This window comes from Hyperolius riggenbachi, chromosome 12, assembly GCF_040937935.1.
Source record: "Hyperolius riggenbachi isolate aHypRig1 chromosome 12, aHypRig1.pri, whole genome shotgun sequence".
Taxonomy (NCBI): domain Eukaryota; kingdom Metazoa; phylum Chordata; class Amphibia; order Anura; family Hyperoliidae; genus Hyperolius; species Hyperolius riggenbachi.
Window position 1 is genome coordinate 49750602 of NC_090657.1, and position 18508 is coordinate 49769109.

At 44.7% G+C, this 18508-nt stretch overlaps 1 protein-coding gene across 2 annotated transcripts in view; it reads right to left on the reverse strand.

The window, feature by feature from the left end:
- Positions 1 to 7593: 7593 nt before the first annotated feature.
- The window catches only part of NDRG3 (NDRG family member 3), a 146957-nt gene continuing 136042 nt past the window's right edge, over positions 7594 to 18508 (reverse strand). For both annotated transcript variants that reach the window (XM_068263741.1, XM_068263740.1), the window contains one exon: positions 7594 to 11952. In XM_068263741.1, coding sequence (XP_068119842.1) covers positions 11771 to 11952 — 182 coding nt within the window. In that variant the 3' untranslated portion in view covers positions 7594 to 11770. The remainder of the gene's footprint in view (positions 11953 to 18508) is intronic.

The window sequence follows — 18508 nt, forward strand, 5'->3', positions numbered from 1 at the left end:
CCGCCACCTCATCACGCTTATGGTGCAGTGTTCTGCGCCGTACAGAAAAAATTGCTACTCCTACGGCCGTGGTAGCACAATCAGGATGCATGTGGCTAAGAGCCGCACATGTGCAGTAGCCTGCGACTGACCAGCTTTGAGGGAGTCGTAGCTGCTTACTGGAGGTGGCAAAAGGAAAGCGTGTGCACAGGATGGCTGCAAGAAGCCCCAGGTAAGTTAAACTGCTTTTTTTTAACACTTAAGGTCAACTGTAGCGAGAGGAATATGGAGGCGGCCATTTTTTTTTCCTTTTAAGTAATACCAGTTTCCTGGCTATCCTGCTGATATACTAGCAGATCAGCGGGTTTCTGACATGACTGTCAGATTTGACTACATTAGCTGCATGCATGTTTCTGGTATGGCAGCCTCCATATATTTCTCACTTCAGATGTCCTTGAAGTCTCCCTTTAACCCCCTGGAAGTAATCCCGACCTGAGCACGGGCTCCGCTTTGTGTGCTAGGAGAGGTAAGCCCATGCTCAGGTCAGGCTGGCTAAAAGTAGCTCCTGCGCATAGTTCTGGTCCCGCGCGCAATCCGCGCTGCACAGCGCGACTCAGGCTTCTTCCCCCGTCCGCTGGAGTCCCAATTACCACTCTGATCTTCCGGCCAATCAGGATAACTGAGCGGCGGTGCAGCGTCGGGGGGCATAGGGTCATGGGGGAGGGAGAAATGAAATTGCATTGTATTGGATACAAGTAAGTTTGTATCCAATGCAATGTAGCCATTTGCTCCCTGGCTGCGACTGAGCTGTGCTGTGAGCTGCTGTGATCCTTAAGTTACTGCCGATTTTGCTGGATACCTGTTGCTGATTTGTGCCTGGACCTTGGACTACTCTTTGCCTGCTGACTGTACTGACCTCTGCCTGGATTTGACAACTCTCTGCCTGCAGTTTACACCGACCTCTGCCATTTACTATGGCGTACTCTTCCAGAAGGAGTCTCAACCCGGAAGCGCCTGTCATCCGACCCAGGTAGCGACATTGACTCAATCACCACCAAGGTCAGTGATGTTCGGGTTTGGTGACCTTTCTCAGGCTCCGCCACCGCCCTCACATCTCCCTTTTACTGGGGAGCCTGGCCTGAAGGAGGATTGTGAGCACAACCCCCTGGCGTACCTGAAGCTCTTCTTTACAGACGCTGTTATTGATAAGATTGTGTAGGAGACTAATCGGTATGCCACCCAACCACTGGCTGCTCCAAGAGGGCTCTTTTCAAGGAGCAGGACATGGGAGCCGGTCACCAGAGAGGACATCTGGCTGTTCTTGGGCCCAATCATTCTGCAGGGAGTGGTGGAGAAGCCCCTGCAAAAGTGGTGTTGGACAACCAAAAAAATCCTTGCAACCCCCTTCTTCGGAACAGTGATGTCCGAGTACAGGTTTACCCTCATCATGATGTTCCTCCACTTTGTAAATAGACTTTTGAGAAGCCAACCATCCTGGTCCAAAACTAAAGAAAATCTGTGAGGTCTATGAGATGGTGGTGGACAACTTCAGGACGATATACGTTCCAGAGAGGGACATCAGCGTGGACGAAAGCCTGATAGCCTATAAGGGGAGGCTGAGCTGGCTCCAATACATCGCTTCCAAGCGGGCCCGCTTTGGGATCAAGTCATACACGCTGTTTGAGTCAGGTACCGGGTACATTTGGAACACCGCGTCGTACACCGGAAAGGGAACCACCCCCGGTTCAGCGACTATGGATTGGCAACAGTCAGTACAGTCCCTTGTTGAGCAGTAACTGCACAAAAGCTACCATGTCACCACGGACAATTTTTATAGCTCCCCTGAGCGCTTTGAAATCCTAATAAAGCATAGGACTGATGCCTATGGCATCATGAGGCCTTACAGGTGTGAGATGCCAGCAGCCTTTGCGAAGCAGAAGTTGAAGCCTGGAGACATAGCTGTTTTGGCAGAAGATGCTGGGACTCCGATGGCAGGATAACAAAAAAAAAAAAAAAAGGATGAGTCTCTCAGTGCACGACACCTCCACTGTCCCCACACGAACGAGACGAGGGAGAGATCGTCAAACCGCAGGTCGTGGTCAACTACAATTGTACGATGGGTGGAGTGGACAGAGCCGACCAGGTGATGACCTTTTACATCGCCATCAGAAGACCAAAAAAAAATAAAAAATACAAATATATTTCGGCATCTCTGGAATGCATTCATCCTATTCAACAAGCATTGTGACAGGCTACTTTCTCATGCGGACTTTGTATGGAGGATGTGCGAATCCATCTGCTCGAGATGCCAGACTGCAGCAGATGCCAGTGGGGCACCGTGCCCCTTATGTTGTGAACTCAGAGCGACTCACTGGCAGTCACTTACCAGAATTTATACCCCCCCCCCCCCCCCCATGTGTTTGCTGCTCTGGAACAGATAACCAGTGTTAAAAATGTCAGAATGTAGTCACGCATCTGTGACAATCCAGCCCCGCGATCCCGTCGAGATCTGCTCCCGTTAGCGTACGCAGGAAGTACGGGTGCAGACGGACAACGAGACCAGTTGCTGGATCGTCAGAGGGAAGAAAGAAAAGGGCAACAGAGCGTGCCAATCCCATCTAATCTGCTCCCGTTAGCATACGCAGGAAGTACTGTGAACAGACCCCAACGCTATCATAATACGGTAGCCAGCCCAATCATGTTCGACATGCTCTAGTCACTGGTCGGGGAATAGTCACTTCCGAAGGCTTAAAGACTGTGAGCAATGCGACGTTAAAGAAAGGTTACTGGGTCCATATATGATGCAATCTCGATTGTCTCCAATCAAGAAAACTAAAGTTATTGATTCCGCACAGGAAATCGGATACTAGCTAATCCTAGAAGGAAGAAACTGTTATTTACAACCTAGCTAGCAAATCAACAATTTATAAGCAAGTAATAAAACAATGCGGTAGTATGACTGACTCTTCAGAGGGCAGATTCGTTATAGCAGCAATCAGATGACCAGAACAGGCACAAGACTGAACAATAAAAATCGTTAGTTTATTTCTAAACTACATACACACAGCTTACTTTAGAACAGTTTGGTTTGATAGAGAGTAGAGATAAAAAGAAACAGAATGTCTGGATATACAGTTCAAATACCGTTATTGGTAGTCCATGCGGCAATCGCAAGTCTTTGGCGTAAAGTCCAAGATGTCGTTTTTGGGCCCGTGTCCTGCGGGCTGGTCGATTTGATGTTACTTCGACGTCAGATGAAAGGTGAAGGGCCTGGACTTTTGGGTCATGTCAGTTTTGCTCCTCACTGTAGGTGGGAGGAGTTATGACACATACAAGTCCAGCCTTGTGCAATTTTAATAAGGCAGTGTCCCTTTAGGCAGGTGGAGGTTTGGGCCAATTCATATTTTGCCCACTCTCTGCCTGCCCATGGGTAATATCAAGAACCCGAATAAATATTCATAATCAGCGCAAGTGTGTGAATCTGCTAATACCAAACTTGGGGGGGGTTTAGAGTGAACGGTGACCCCAAAATGCATATCTCTGCTTTGGCAGGACTTACCGTTAATTCAGAAACATCCAATTGTGTGGTTTGCTCCAAATGTCATAATAAGCGGGTTCTAAAGGCCGTTGCCTATTTGGAAAGTCATCTTTATGACAAAAGAGGGATTTCATATTTGTGAGGTCACAGAAAGGTTTTCCTAAGGTCAGAAGTCTTTTGAAGCTCGGGCAGCAGCCTAGGTGTCAGATCTCCTGCTGAGACTGGGGCCAAACAGTCTAGAGAAAACGGCAATTTATGAGCTTCTGTCAGCTAATACCTACCCCTCATCTGATGGATGAGCTTATAAACTCTCAAGGGGGCCACATAAGGCCAGGAAACACCCTGTCCCATGTAGGTGAGAGATTTTGTAATTAGAAGCTACCAAAGAGCCAGGGTTTGCTACATTTGACCAGGGAGAGGAATTGTTAACCCCTGGCTTCCCTGATCTTTTGTAAATTAAACCTTTCTCTATCTGCGGTCACTTTTCAATAGTGGCGACAGGGAATATTTTATAAGCCTCTACTTATTTAGGACAAATAAACCTTGATTCGTCACAGCATCTACTGTCCTGACTGCAATGTTAGATTTTAAAGCAGGGAACTGCACAGAGTCCATCATACATGGGAGGTGTACTAGGTATACATGTACATGTACATAGTGTATACTTATCTGTTGCTTTGTACAGTTTTCCTATTTTTTCAGTTTATTGATACAATTTTATTATTTTAACAAATTTGTGTTTTAGTCTTCTATTTATATGCAGAACGGCTACCCGGCCTTTACTCTGATATATATATTGGTGCATTAAGACTTAGGGCCAGTTTCCACTGCAGCCGCACACGCTTCTCTCGCGAAGCGGCACTTCCGGATGTGCGGTTATGCAGACAAATTACATGAGCCGCGCTACGCACGGCTATGGGATTCGCACAGATTCGGATGGAAATGCTGGCAGATTTGCTAACGCAAGCGATTTGGGCGGCGTTGCCATTGTTCTCTATGGCAGAATTTCCCCACGCAATTTGCCTGCAGGGAAACTCTGGATTCATCCCGGTTTCCGCACTAGTGGTAACGAGCCCTTAAGAATGGGAGGCATAAAATTCCTGAAAAAAAAAATTGTACCGCTTTTGACTCCAGAGAGAAATGTACTGCCAGGGAGGTTAAAGTGGTCTGAAACTCAGCATTTCTTTTTTGCTCTATAAGAACTTAAAGTTTTAAACCTACTACCAGAAAAAAAAAATAGTTTAGCAGAACAGCATTCAAACAGCACCTTGCTCTACAGTGGAAAGCCCCTTCAGCTTATGATCCACATCCGAAGAGGAGATGACGTCTTTTGTTTACATTCCTCAGCTGGTTTTGAGCTTAGCTAAGAATGTAACAACTCTCTCCTTCAAGCATGCGCACAGTTCAGAGGAGCTCACTAGAAGACTTTAATATATCATTTTTAGCAGCTGTGCATAAAATGCAATGGCAGCTTTCAGAGCAGATAAACTGTACTTTGGGAACTTGCAATTTATAAATGGACATTACTTGCGCACAAAAGCAAATATGGTAACTTTATGGGCAATAAAAACTAAGAAAAACATTTTTATTGCATGGCAGTTTTATTCCACTAAGTTTCTGTGAAAGGTTTTAATGTTTTCATACTATAAAAAAAAAAAAACAACAAAAAAAAAAAAGCATGAAATAATGCATTGGACTGATATCTTTTTTTCTTTCCCATATAGCCTGGGAAAGGGGAAACCCTTCCAAACAATATTCACCTGTCAGCACTCCTCATTCATTTGAACGTAACTTTATCACACAAATGATCTATACCTCTATACTTTGTTATTTTTGCCACAAATTAGGCTTTTTGGGGTGGTATTAGTTTATTTTTTTTATTTTTTTTTTCCCGTTTCTCCCCTTTAAAAATGTGTTGACAACAAAATTGAAAACAAAAAAAAACAAGTTCTCAAATTCCATCCCCTATAGTTTTCAAATAAACATAACAAATTTAAATCATGTTCCTAGTACAATGTATGGTGACAAATGTGGAAATAAGGGTGTGTTTTTTACCCCACAAGTATAAACCCTCATTTGCCAAAATAACAGTAACAGTATATTCTCATGACATATTAAGAAAAAAGGCTGAGTCTATAAGGTAACCATTTATGTGGGTTTTTTTTTTTTTTAAAGGACCTCTGAAGTGAGAAGAATATGGAGGCTGCCATATTTATTTCCTTAGACACTACTGCAGCTAAGTAGATCAGCAGGGCTGCCTGGTATTGTTCAGGAGTAATACCAGAAACAAGCATGCAGCTAATCTAGTCAGATCTGAACATGTCAGAAACCTTTAATCTTCTGCATGCTTGTTCAGGGTCTATAGCTAATAGTATTAGAGGCAGAGAATCAGCGGGACAGCCAGGCAATTGGTATTGCTTAACCACTTAAGTCTATCTGGACGGATATATAGGTCCAGATAGAGTGTGCTGCTGCCACTGTGTGAGGCGCGCGATCGGGCGCGCTCCCGCTGCCTGCCGTTACCCCTACGATCAGTGAATGGGAATATAATACCCATTCCCGATCTAAGTTCCCCGGAGAAATACCGACGCTTTCTATTGAGCGAGTGCAGTATTTCTGCCCGAAGAATTTTTTTTACAGCCTCCTAATAGTTCCTGGTAGCGTGATCATACGCTCCAGGACTGTGGCCAAATAGCAAACTGCACCCACATACGTTTTTTAAATAAATGATTACATTATATTACATCTAAAATTGGCTGTTTCCCTCCCAAATTAAAATTACCCAAATACATTTAATTACAAAATAAAAAAATTACAATTTAATAAAAAACTACATAAATATTTACCTAAGGGTCTGAACTTTTTAAATATACATGTCAAGAGAGCATCTTATTACATTTTTTAAAATGATAAGCTTGTAAATAGTGATGGACGCAAATTGAAAAAATGCACCTTTATTTCTAAATAAAATATCGGCGCCATAAATTGTGATAGGGACACAATTTAAACGATTTAATAAGCTGGACAAATAAAATACATGGGTTTTAATTACGGTAGTTTTAAGGACGCTTACAGGAAGCAGTACAAGGCTGAGAAGATCACAATGATCGCGCTGTTTCTAATAGAAGCAGTGGATCATTGGGGGGCTTAGATCAACGAACGGGAATGCGCATTATATAAAAAAAACAAACGGCACTTACCTGGGGCTTCTTCCAGCTCCTGGTAGTTGATCGGTGCCCTCGCCGCAGCTCCTCTCCCTCCCGGCGTGCAGCGGTGAAGAAGCCGACCTCGCCGGGTCGGCATCATGTGCATTCCATGGCGCGGGTCACGTGGTGTATGTGACGTCATCGGGTCTCTACTAACTGTAGTTCTGCGCCTGCGCAGTAGATACCCGATGACGTCTACACCACATGACCCCCCGCCGGAGCGCACAGAAGCCGACCTGGAAGCCGACCTAGCGAGGTCGGCTTCTTCACCGCTGGACGCCGGGAGGGAGAGGAGCTGCAGCGAGGGCACCGATCAAACTACCAGGAGCTGGAAGAAGCCCCAGGTAAGTGCCGTTTGCTTTTTTGTAATCTGCGTGAACCTTCCCTTTAACATGCACGTTATGGGTTAACACAAAATGCGTGTGGAAAAAAATTGGCCAATCAAAAATGGTTGTGTGCATGCAAAATTCATATACACCTCAGCACACTCTGAATTGGTGACAACGTCATTCTGTACCAAACTCGCACAGGTTTTTGTTTTTTTAATGTAGACTTTGTAGGACTATCTTCTCCTGATAAGGCCTAGGAACCACCAGCAGCACTTTTCTGAGTGCTTGTTTTTTTAAAAGCTCTTGTTAATGTAACAGGATTTAAAAAAAAAATCCCTCAAGTGGGATCACACACATACATTAGCAAGAGCTTTTCACATCACAAGCGCTTAGAAAAGTGCTTCTAGTGGATTCCAGGCCTAATTCTTCATCTTCATCTATATTCACCACTATTCAAAGAACCGTTTACTGGATCCAGAAGGTTGAATACTCTACTTCTACCAATACAGGCCAGGCTCTCCATAAAAGTGTACATTTCGAGTGAAAACAAGAGACATTTTTATTAGCAAGTACAAAGTCAATTAGACTGACAACGCCTTTATTTAAACAGCAAAAAATGTTTTATAACAGTTATACTCAAGTCTACGTTCTTGCCCAACTACAGGAAAAATATATAATATATATAGGTTGTTTGATAAGATACAAATTCAGAACAATCCCTTTAGGTTTAACATTTCGGTTAACTAAAAATATCAATAGTTAAACCACATATTTGTAGGTCTATACCGAAGACTAAAGTGTAGGGTCTCCAGGAACTCCAGACTCTGGTCACACACACAAAGACAATACAAACCTCAAACAAAAAAGGGGGTGGGGGGAGGCTAAGATATATTAAATAAATGTAATCATTTCAGACCTTCTGAGAAATCACCACCAGAATTTTTGGTACAAACAATGTTAAATGCATGCACTCTTCCCATGGGTGTCCACGTTTCCTCATTTTGGAAGGAGTGGGGTGGGGTGAAGTATGGTCCCTCTGCAAATAAGCAACCACCATTCCATTCATATGCAAGTTCCTAGTCTAATCTGGTGGGCTCACCACAGGGCATTCTGTAGAAGAGTCTTGCACCATTAGAAGAACATCTATGGAACAGAGAGAAAACCCCTTTGCTTCATGACTACAGCAGCTTAGCTGAAAAGGTCTTTTCACTGGGCTCCTAGGAAATCTAAAGATTTTACCAATGTAGCTGGACCATAGCAATCAGCTGGGATAAGGACTGCCCAAGTGGAACTTCCATGGCTAATCACTTTGTCCCATGATTTCAGTCCAATATCAGACCTTATAGCCCTTACCTAGGACTTCTAAATGGTAGGAGCAAGCCATAGTTAGGACTTTTAGGTCCCACATTCAATAACTTCTCAAGTAGAGTGTGTCAATGTGATGTAAAGGATTCAGACTTGAAAATTTAAGACAAACCGCATTCAGCTTGGAATTGGACCAATCAAATGTGCTGCTGCCCGTTCAGATTGTCCAAACTACATACGATTTGCATTAAACTTGTGCAAGAGTAGTAGTAACTACGCAGGAGGGAAGGCTAAAGAAAACATGAAGCAAGAGGTATACAGCGGCTACCATATGTATTTCCTTTTAAGCCATATCAGACGCCTGGCTATCCTGCTGATCCTCTGCCTAACTTTCAGCCACAGACCCTGAACAAGCATGCAGCACGTGTTTCAGACATTGTCAGATCTGACAAGATTAGCTGCATGCTGGTTTCTGGTGTTATTCACTCACTGCTGCAGCCAAATAGACCAGCAGGGCTGCCAGGGAGGCAAGACAGCCACCAAATTCTTCTCACTTCAGTTGTCCTCCATATCCCTTATTTAAGGTTCCCTTTAAAGTTGTTTTTTGTACATCTTATACAGCAAGAGCACCAATTCCTCAGAGTTTATTCACAATGGAAGGAGAACACTGAGGAACTTTTAGTGACCTTGTAGTGCGGGATATTAAGAGGACACATTGGCCTTATCTTTTTTTCTTGGATATGTTGATTTCTAGCTTCAGTGGTGGTTAGTCTCTTTCAGGAGTATGAATCAATGAGGTCAAACTTTAGTCAGAGCAACTAAACTCCATGTTTTGCCTCAGTACTTTAAACCACAGACTCAAAAAGAATCAGCAAAACAGCTAGGCAAGTACAGTACACATCACTTAAAAATAAACATGGAGCTATCCTTGTCCCTCACTAATGGGTCAGAATTGTTTCCCCAAACACTGAATCAGGCAGCGTACAGCTCTGCGTCATATCAGAACATGGTAAATCTTCACACTACAGTAGCACTCATTTTAAAATCAAGAATTAAAGCGGTGTTCTAGCTGTGGGAAGGTGCATGCAACTATAATAGCACAGAAATATCCTTCCAGAAACGTTTACATTATATTCTGGTATAGCCTAGACAAGGCATATAGACTTGTCACCCAATACAATCCCACTCCCAAGTCTCCTGAATCCCTTGTGTTCACTTACCTTAGTAAGGGCATGGGCAGAGCTTTTAAGTGCAGTTAACAGCCAGTTTATGAATTTGAACTAGCGTACATAGATTTGTCCTCCATGCAAACTGAACACTGTTAAGTTTGTGTTCAGTTCACTACTATATGAACTGAAAAGTAGAACAATGGTCCGTGTATGCTAGCGCCTGTTCAGCCATTTTCAACACAAGAACATTCAAGTATCAAGACAGAGAAGCGAGTCATAGCCCACCAGATATGCTTCAGGGTCTCAAAAGTTCTCCCGTTTTCCACCGGAGTAAAATGCCCCTACACTTGAAAATCACCTTTAAATTTTTCCCAGTAAGGCATCCCTATAACCATATATTGCTTGCTCGTTATACAGAAGTAAACACTGTAGTGGACAATATTTAATATTATATAAACAGTTAACGACATCAATAAAAATACACTTGGGTTAGTATTTGTTGCTCCCTTCTGTAGTTTAAGACATTCATAAATAATCTGCACTAGCATATAAGACACCTGGGAATGAGATGGCAAAGGAACACATACTGTACAGCTGTAGATAACGAAGGTGGGATAAACCACCAAGGTATTTCAGACCATCGAAGGAGCACGTTAACCATTCCAACTGATGACACAACCTCTGTAAAAGGGCACCTGGTCTTATTGGCTCCTGTCCTAACCACGGGAAAAAAAAGTGGTTCTATTGCATTCTTGGCACTTGGCTGATCCTTCACACAACGTAGAGGCTAGCGTAGGTGCAGTAGACATTTAGGCAGCAGAACCATTATATTATCCTTGGAGACTAAACTAAGTTTTCATTGCCAAATCTATTACTCCCTGCACAGGTCTGTACTGACCATATGACAGGGCTGCATTAAACAGCTCTAGCAATAACTTCTCTGGTTCTCAGTGGACCCCTTCAACCCTACCTAGCTGAGCGTTGGCATCCATTCTGCATGTCCTACCCATAAAAAGGTGGGATTGCGCATAGAGTACAGAATTCAAAAGCTGAAAACACAGGAGCACCTGCAAGACACCCAGGTTTAGAATTCCACATAACTGCTCACCTACAGAAATGGTTGGGTAACACAGGCATGTGGATATCACAAGCCAGCACCCTTCAACAGTGGAGACAATGCCCAGCTAGAGTAGATTTTCACAGAGGAGTTTGAATAAGGCTGGCCAAGTTTAATATTGCTCTGAAACCTTGAATTTTTTGGCTCTAGTGTGATCATGGGGTGAACCCTTTCTACTCCAATTTCCAGGGTCTTTAAAAAATTGGTCTGCACATGGCAAACATGCTTGCAAGTAGGAACATTTGCAGGACCGGTATTTTTAGTGTGACAGAGTTAAAGTGCCAAAAATAAATAATTGCAAATCCAATAAAAACAGGTGCTCCAGTACAGATAAAGACCTCAGTTACACAATTCCACCTACATTGACAATTACTGTAGGACAATGTCCCTCCTAAAGCATGTCATTGCTGTCGTCGTCAAGAGTGCAGGCCAACAGTTCTATTGGTACACTCAGAAAATGCAGCTTTGCCCTGGCTACAGTATCAAAACACAACCAACAGGAGGGGCTATGGTAAACCCTGCTGAAGATCTTTGAGAAATCTTATTTAGAACTAATTCCACTCAAAGTAGCCAACCTGCCAAGAATTTACTATCCTTTGCCTATAAGGAAGCTTTTCTAACGCTAAGGTTCATGCGCTGGCAGTGTATTTATCCCACACGGAAGAAATTAAGAAAAAACTGAAAAATGACCCTAACGGGAAAAAAAACCCCATACAATTATAAACCAATATAAAAAAAAAAACACTATAAATATTTAGTGAGTGTGGGTGGAAGGGGAAGGAGGGGAAGCTTTGAGAAAGGTGGAAATGTAAAATGGTCCCCCCATCCTCACAAAATATCCACCTTAAGAGTGCTTGGGGACTTCAGTCTGGCTCATAATTGACATTTCACCAGCAGGTGGCACTGCAACAGGCATGGGGTGGGGATTACCACTTCTCCATGATCCACTTTTTTACACAGAGGAATAACTTTTTTTTAAATTAGTATCCTGACTAGTTGGTTATGTATTCAGTGTTCATGCACAATAAGATTAAGGAAGTTGAATTTTTTTTGTCTTCTGGAGTTGCTGGTTTGGAGTGGCCCATTGTTCGACTGTTGCGGGGAGGAAAAAAAAAAAGGAAAGAGCTTCAGCAAGATAGTTCAATTGTCTGTGCAGATTCTTGGACATCCTCCGTCACGGCAGTGCCTGGGGTGGTCTCAAGTTGGCCGTGACTGGTTTGCGAACGGCTTCTGGGGACCTCTGATGATCCACTGCTGGAGGCGGAGTGAGTACGAGAGCGGGCGAGTCTGGTCATACTTGCCGTTGGCACTGGAAAACAAGAAGTGTGAGTTGGCTTAGCAAGTTTGAGCAATTCTGAAGAGTCTTCTTGCTTCCAGTTAAGAACCCCACATAAAAAAAAAAAAAAGTTCCACCTAAAGGGTTTTTCTCTTCCATCCCAACACTGCATTACCTATAACAAAGTAATAAAGGACAACCAGTTTACTGCTGTCTGTTCCCAAGAAGCATGCTCATCCAACATGCATGGGAAATCATGGTCAATTGCAAGGAAGCTAATTGACACGTGGGAAAATAGCTGCCAGCTTCACACAACTTTTAGTATTAAATAGAATGTAAGATCTGAACATGTACACGTGCTTCAATAGGTGCTGTGTACCGGAGCCTAAGTTTAACAAAATCACATACTGAAGGAAGCCACAAGATCCTATAGACAGTGTTCCCCAAACCTGTCCTCAAGGCCCACTAACAGTACATGTTTTGCAGAAAACCCCACTCATTCACACTTGAGGTAATTAGTGTCTCAGCAGAGCTGATCATCTACCTCTGGATTTCCACAAAACATGCACGGTTGGTGGGCCTTGAGGAAAGGGTTGGGGAACACTGCGGAGACTTCCCTCAGCATCCCCTGGTCCCGTTGCCACTCCTAGACCAACCAAAAGATTGCCTATAAGGGCTTGTCGGCAATCTGATCGGGGCTGCACTCCTCTTCAAGCAAGAGCACAGCTGTACTGATACTGTGCAAGTACAGCCATGCATGTGCAGTAAGCTAGAGCCACTCATGCATGGCCCTGTGCTAGTGCGCAGGTGTGGCCATACTCCAGCTGATCAGGGCCATGCTCCTCTTTGGCTTGGGGGGTCCTGGGCAGCAAAAGAGGACCAGAGGATGCCTCATTATGATCCCGAGGCTTCCCTCGCCTTTAGGTATGCATGGACGGATCTGGACATTTTCCCGCCCAAGAGCCACTATCACAACCCCGCCTCCCCCCACCCACTCCATCCTGTGCACCACCCATCCTGCACCCCCCCCCCCAGTTTAATCCCCTGGTCCTGTGCTCTAGTCTAGTGCTCCCCCCATCCTGTGTACTTCCCTGGTCCTGTGCTTTCCCCCATTCAGTGCGGTGCTTGGAGGGTTCTCCACTGCTCACCCCTTTGGAAGCAGGGCGGCAGTGGACTGGGTTTGAGACTGCTGAAGTTTACATGTTTGGCAGTTTAACTACCTTAGTGTGCCATCCCGCTATCTGCCCTTTGCTTCCTGGTGCCCTAGGCCATGGCCTTTGTGGCCTTACCTCAAATCCGGTCCTGGCTCAATGTTAAATATAGAAAAGAAAAAAAAAAATCATAGAAACATAAGCTAAATGCTTTTCAAAACCCTGACGCTTTTGAAAGTGCTCAGAAGTGCTCTTGGTGTGAACCAGCCCTAAGAGGCGGGATCAGAAGGGTAGGTACAGCCTGGAGAAGAAGTGGACAGGAACTCCATGACAGGAAGCCATCACTTTTGTGCAGTAAATGTACACATTGGTTTGATTAGATTTATTTTTTGTTTTCTTCTAAAAGTCGGACAAATACAAGTGTAAGCTTTCATAGTCTTCTCAGTTATGGTTTCCTTTAGGGCAGCCAATGTAGTTCCCTCCACCCATATTGTGACATCACTCTGGGCCATCCCTTACCAGTCCATCCACGCATGCTGGTGAAGGGAAGGTTCAATAACATGTGGCAGAAGCATGAGTTTTAACTCTCATTCCTCATGTTGTAAGCCCATTCTCTGACAAGTGCTCATTCTTCTGGTGGTGACAACAACCACAGTAATCGGAAATAACACGTTGAGTCGGCACTCCGTTATAACGAATGGATTATTCAATCAGAGCATATCCACCCTAATGTTTCAAGACCACCTCAACAGGTCTGTCAAGACAAAATAACGCATCTACCAAATAAAGAAAACAGTGCAAATCAGAAACTCCCAAGCACCAAAAAAGGTAGACACTGCTGGTGTGTAACTCCCCCCCCCCCCCCCTTCCAAAAAACCAAAACAAAACAAACATGAGATCCCCAGTGTGCCAAGGAATGTAGCCATCACCTTGAAGCGTAAGGGCCGGTTCAGACGGACGGCTCCCGGCGGCTTGTTTAGCCAATGCTAAAATACTTCCCTGCTACTGAAAAGCATTTAGCAGAAAAGCTTTTGGCATTGGTTCCTGGCTTTTGGAGTCGAGTCGTGAGTCCCTAGGGGACATTGGACTGCGAACACAGAAAACACTATACGCAGCGTCTCAGAAAAGCCTATTGACCGCGGTGCGAATGCTTGAACACTGCCACTGATCTCAATGTGGGACCAAGAGAATGCTAAAGCTACACGCCATACACAGCAGCCGCCCATCTGAACCAGCCCTAAGTGACTCATCTACAGTAAAGAAAATACCAGTTAGATGGCACAACATCCTAAAGTGAAAAACCATCTGAATCCGCTCACAAAGTCATGTCTAGAGAACCATGTGAATGTGACAGAGTTGAAAACAAAGGAATGGAGACACTTAGTAGGGGAGGGGCGGGGGGTCAGAAACACTTACCCTTTACAATCCAGGGAGAAACTAAAGGATAGGAAGGAATGGCAAGGGTTAAATATGCTATGGCAATGTGTGTTAATGAGCAGAATAGATCATATAACAGATCAAAGTCCTTACAAGGGGGTCCACCGAGGCCACTTCCGCCCTAAGTAATGCAGGGGGTGAGGGGATGAGCCTGTAGCTGTGGCCCACAAGAAACAAGAAAATGGCCAATGTAGGTTCATTGTAATGCATCAGAGCTATGGGAAATATGGACAGCCTCTCAGGTAATCAGCAGAGATCTACACTACTTACAAATTTAAAGGTGTGGTCTATGCATTGGATGGCCCCGCCTTCCTCAGGCATCATACCAAAGAACATTCAGCAAAAATGTTAACAAGTAGCAATGCAGTGAAATTATAGGGCTGCAGCCATAGGCCACAATAAATGGCTGCTATGGAAGGAGAACAAAAAAAAACCGTTCTGGCTAGGGATGGTTGAGGAGATGCAAATCGATGCAGGATTATGCACATTTCGTATGCAAATACCAAACTTCACTAAGGAAGAGTTTAATTAAAGCGGATCTGAACTCAGAACCTCCTCTCTGCTCTAGAAGATAAGCAACTGCATAATAACCGTTACAGAAAAAAAGAAGCACTGCAAATTTATTGCAGGATTTGTATCAGCTGTAACAAAAATCTACTTCCTGCTTTCATGGACGCAGACCAAGGGTTAACATCTTGCATTTAAAAAATTAACTGCTCTGCCGAGGCAGCCAGCTGAGAGATTAAGTTAAACGTATAATTAGTCGCAGATGAGGGGGAATTAGACAGACTAAACTCTCTAATTACATACAGGGTGCATTTCTCTATGTTTGCCTTCTGTCCTGTGCAAGTTCAGGTCCACTTTAATCTGCTTTCAAGCTGCATATTTACAATACACAATCTGCATATTCCTGCATTAGCGCCGGATAGATTCGCACCTCGTTGACCACTATTAGGTCTGGTCAATACCAAATCCAAAAACTGTACACACTGGATTCAGGAACTTAAGATTTTGGACATTTTAGAGGTTTGGAATCTATCAATTTTATCTAGAAGGGCACTATGGTGAAAATTATACTGTTCCATTATCCTCCTCAGTCCCTTTAATAGGGACAGCAAAATTTTCTCCATAGAGCCTGGGTGTATATAAAAAAAAATAAAATAAAAAAAATTGCTCCTAACACCAAATCTGCTTATGTACACAGCTGAGCTGCGTCATCACATCGGCTCTTAATGTTGGGGAACTGCTATCAGCCTTCCATGCCTCTGACACAGCTGATTTATTACTGTGCTCACACAGCAGACTTCTCAAATGTAACTAAATAAACAGGCTCTAAATATTTTGAGACTAGCAGGAATAGAACCGGTTTAGTTACTTCATAGCTGTGCGAAGCCAAAGACACGGAAGGCTGATTGCAGTTAGAAGAGAGCAGATGACAGCCAGCCCCCCATTGCTAACCCCTCTGGAAAAGCGGATGTGCTGACGCAGGTCAGCAGTGTACAAGAGCAGATTTGGTGTTAGGAGCTATGTTTTTAATACAAGCTGTATGGCGAAAATTATGCTGTCCCTATTGAACAACTGATGCTGGGGATAATGGAACAGCGTAATTTTCACCATAGTGCCTCTTACTTGCGAGATCAGGGTTAGAACATCAGTATAACGCTATTTCCACATACACCATGACTGAATAAACCGTTCAATATAGCGGTGTGCCGATTCAACATTTTTGGATAATGTGGGTGGAAGCAGCAGTGTCTATTGACACTCAGGATAACCCAACTATGCCAATCATCCGTGCAAAGCCAACAAAGGTCAGGTAACAGATGGCAGTGACAAAGTAACTGAACTCCAGGCCACACATAGGGCTGCGTTGCGGTTCACTGCCAACAGCGCCCTCTAGAGATAGGGAATGAGATAATTGGAGTTGGAAAATTAGATCAGTCCATATTTAAGCAGCATAAACCTAAAAAAACAAAACAAAAACCTGCATATCCCACCTCAACTTTAAAGGATACCCGAGGTGACATGCGACATGAGATAGACAGGTATGTACAGTGCCTAGCACACAAATAACTAGGTTGTGTTCCTTTTTTCCTTTCTCTGCCTGAAGGAGTTAAATATCAGGTATGTAAGTGGCTGATTCAATCCTGACTCAGACAGGAAGTGACTACAGTGTGACCCTCACTGATAAGAAATTCCAACTACAAAACACTTACCTAGCAGAAAATGGCTTCTGAGAGCAAGAAAGAGGTAAAAAAGGTGAATTTATTATCAATGAGGGTCACACTGTAGTCATTTCCTGTCTGAGTCAGGGCTGAGTCAGCCACTTACCTGCCCTTATATTTAACTCTTTCAGGCAGAGAAAGAAAAAAAAAGGAACACAGCATGGTTATTTGTGGGCTAGGCACTGTACAAACATGTCTCATGTCACAAGTCGCTTCGTATCCTTTAATTGGTCCACTCTCGATGCATAACTCTGCATCAAATAGAAATATGCATCTCAGATTATCCCTAATGTTGTATTTATAACAATTCCAAATATTTGTATAGTACTTTTCTCCTGTCAGATTTAAAGCACTTGTGAGGCAGCCACTAGAGCACACACACAGGAGGCAGTAGCAGTGTTAGGGGGTATTTCCCAAAAACTCTATACTAAGTAGGTGCTGGCCCACTTGCGCTGGATCAGCAGGAGCATAGTGTGTAATTACCGCTCTGATGTTCCAGCTGCAGCCCAAGGCAGATGCGTTACCCACATAGGCTATATGGGGGGGGGGGGGGGGGTGGACGCATTCCAGCTGCCCTGTATTATCGCAGATTGCACAGAAGTGCAGTGTGCTTACTGCAGCAGATTGTTGCAGAGATTGCGTTTATTAAACCATTCAGCAAGGAGTGGAGGACAAAAATGTCCATTCTCTGCTCAAGTGGGAACACAGCCTCTCTGAATAGGAAGAACCGAGATTTGAATCCAAGTCTTCTATGTCAGAGAGCCCTTAGTCCACTTGTACGTGTGTATGTAATGAAGGAACAAAGAGGCAGAGGGACACGAGAGCCCAATATAGTGTAATATGTATTGGATTAGGGGGAGTAAAGTATGAAGGCAAGTACTCACAAACCAGGGTTACCTCTAAGGCAACCACTGTAAAGTAACCTGAGAGCTGAGCACAGCTAGGGCGAGAAGGGGCGTGACCGGGTGGGCCCAGAGCTGGACTGACCAGGAATGATAGGGTTTCAGGTGTGGATTAAGGGGGTGGAGTATGCTGGCCAGAGGCCAGGGGCACTATTAGAGCACTGGAGCTGGAAGATTACTTCCTTTTAGATTCACATGGGATACAGCAAACTTCTCTTCGCTGGAACAAAGGCTGGGGTAAGTGCAAACGTTTTTTCATTATATCCAGCCCCCCATCCCATCCATCCAGTGCTGCCCCAGGTTACCACAGTCCTCCCATCCTGAGCAGCCTCAGGCTGAGCCAGCCCTCCTGCCCCATCCATCCCGAGCAGCTTCAGGCCGTGCCAGCCCTCCTGCCCCATCCATCCCGGACAGCTTCAGGCTGAGCCAGGCATCCCATCCATCCCGAGAAACTTCAGGCCGAGCCAGCCCTCCTGCCCCATCCATCCCGGACAGCTTCAGGCTGAGCCAGGCATCCCATCCATCCCGAGAAACTTCAGGCCGAGCCAGCCCTCCTGCCCCATCCATCCCAGACAGCTTCAGGCTGAGCCAGCAATCCCATCCCATCCAGCCCGAGCACCTTCAGGCCGAGCCAGCCCTCCTGCCCCATCCATCACAGACAGCTTCAGGCTGAGCCAGCAATCCCATCCCATCCATCCCGAGCAGCCTCAGGCCGAGCCAGCCCTCCTGCCCCATCCATCCCGGACAGCCTCAGGCTGAGCCAGGCATCCCATCCATCCCGATCAGCTTCAGGCCGAGCCAGCCCTCCTGTCCCATCCATCCCAGACAGCTTCAGGCTGAGCCAGCAATCCCATCTCATCCATCCCGAGCAGCC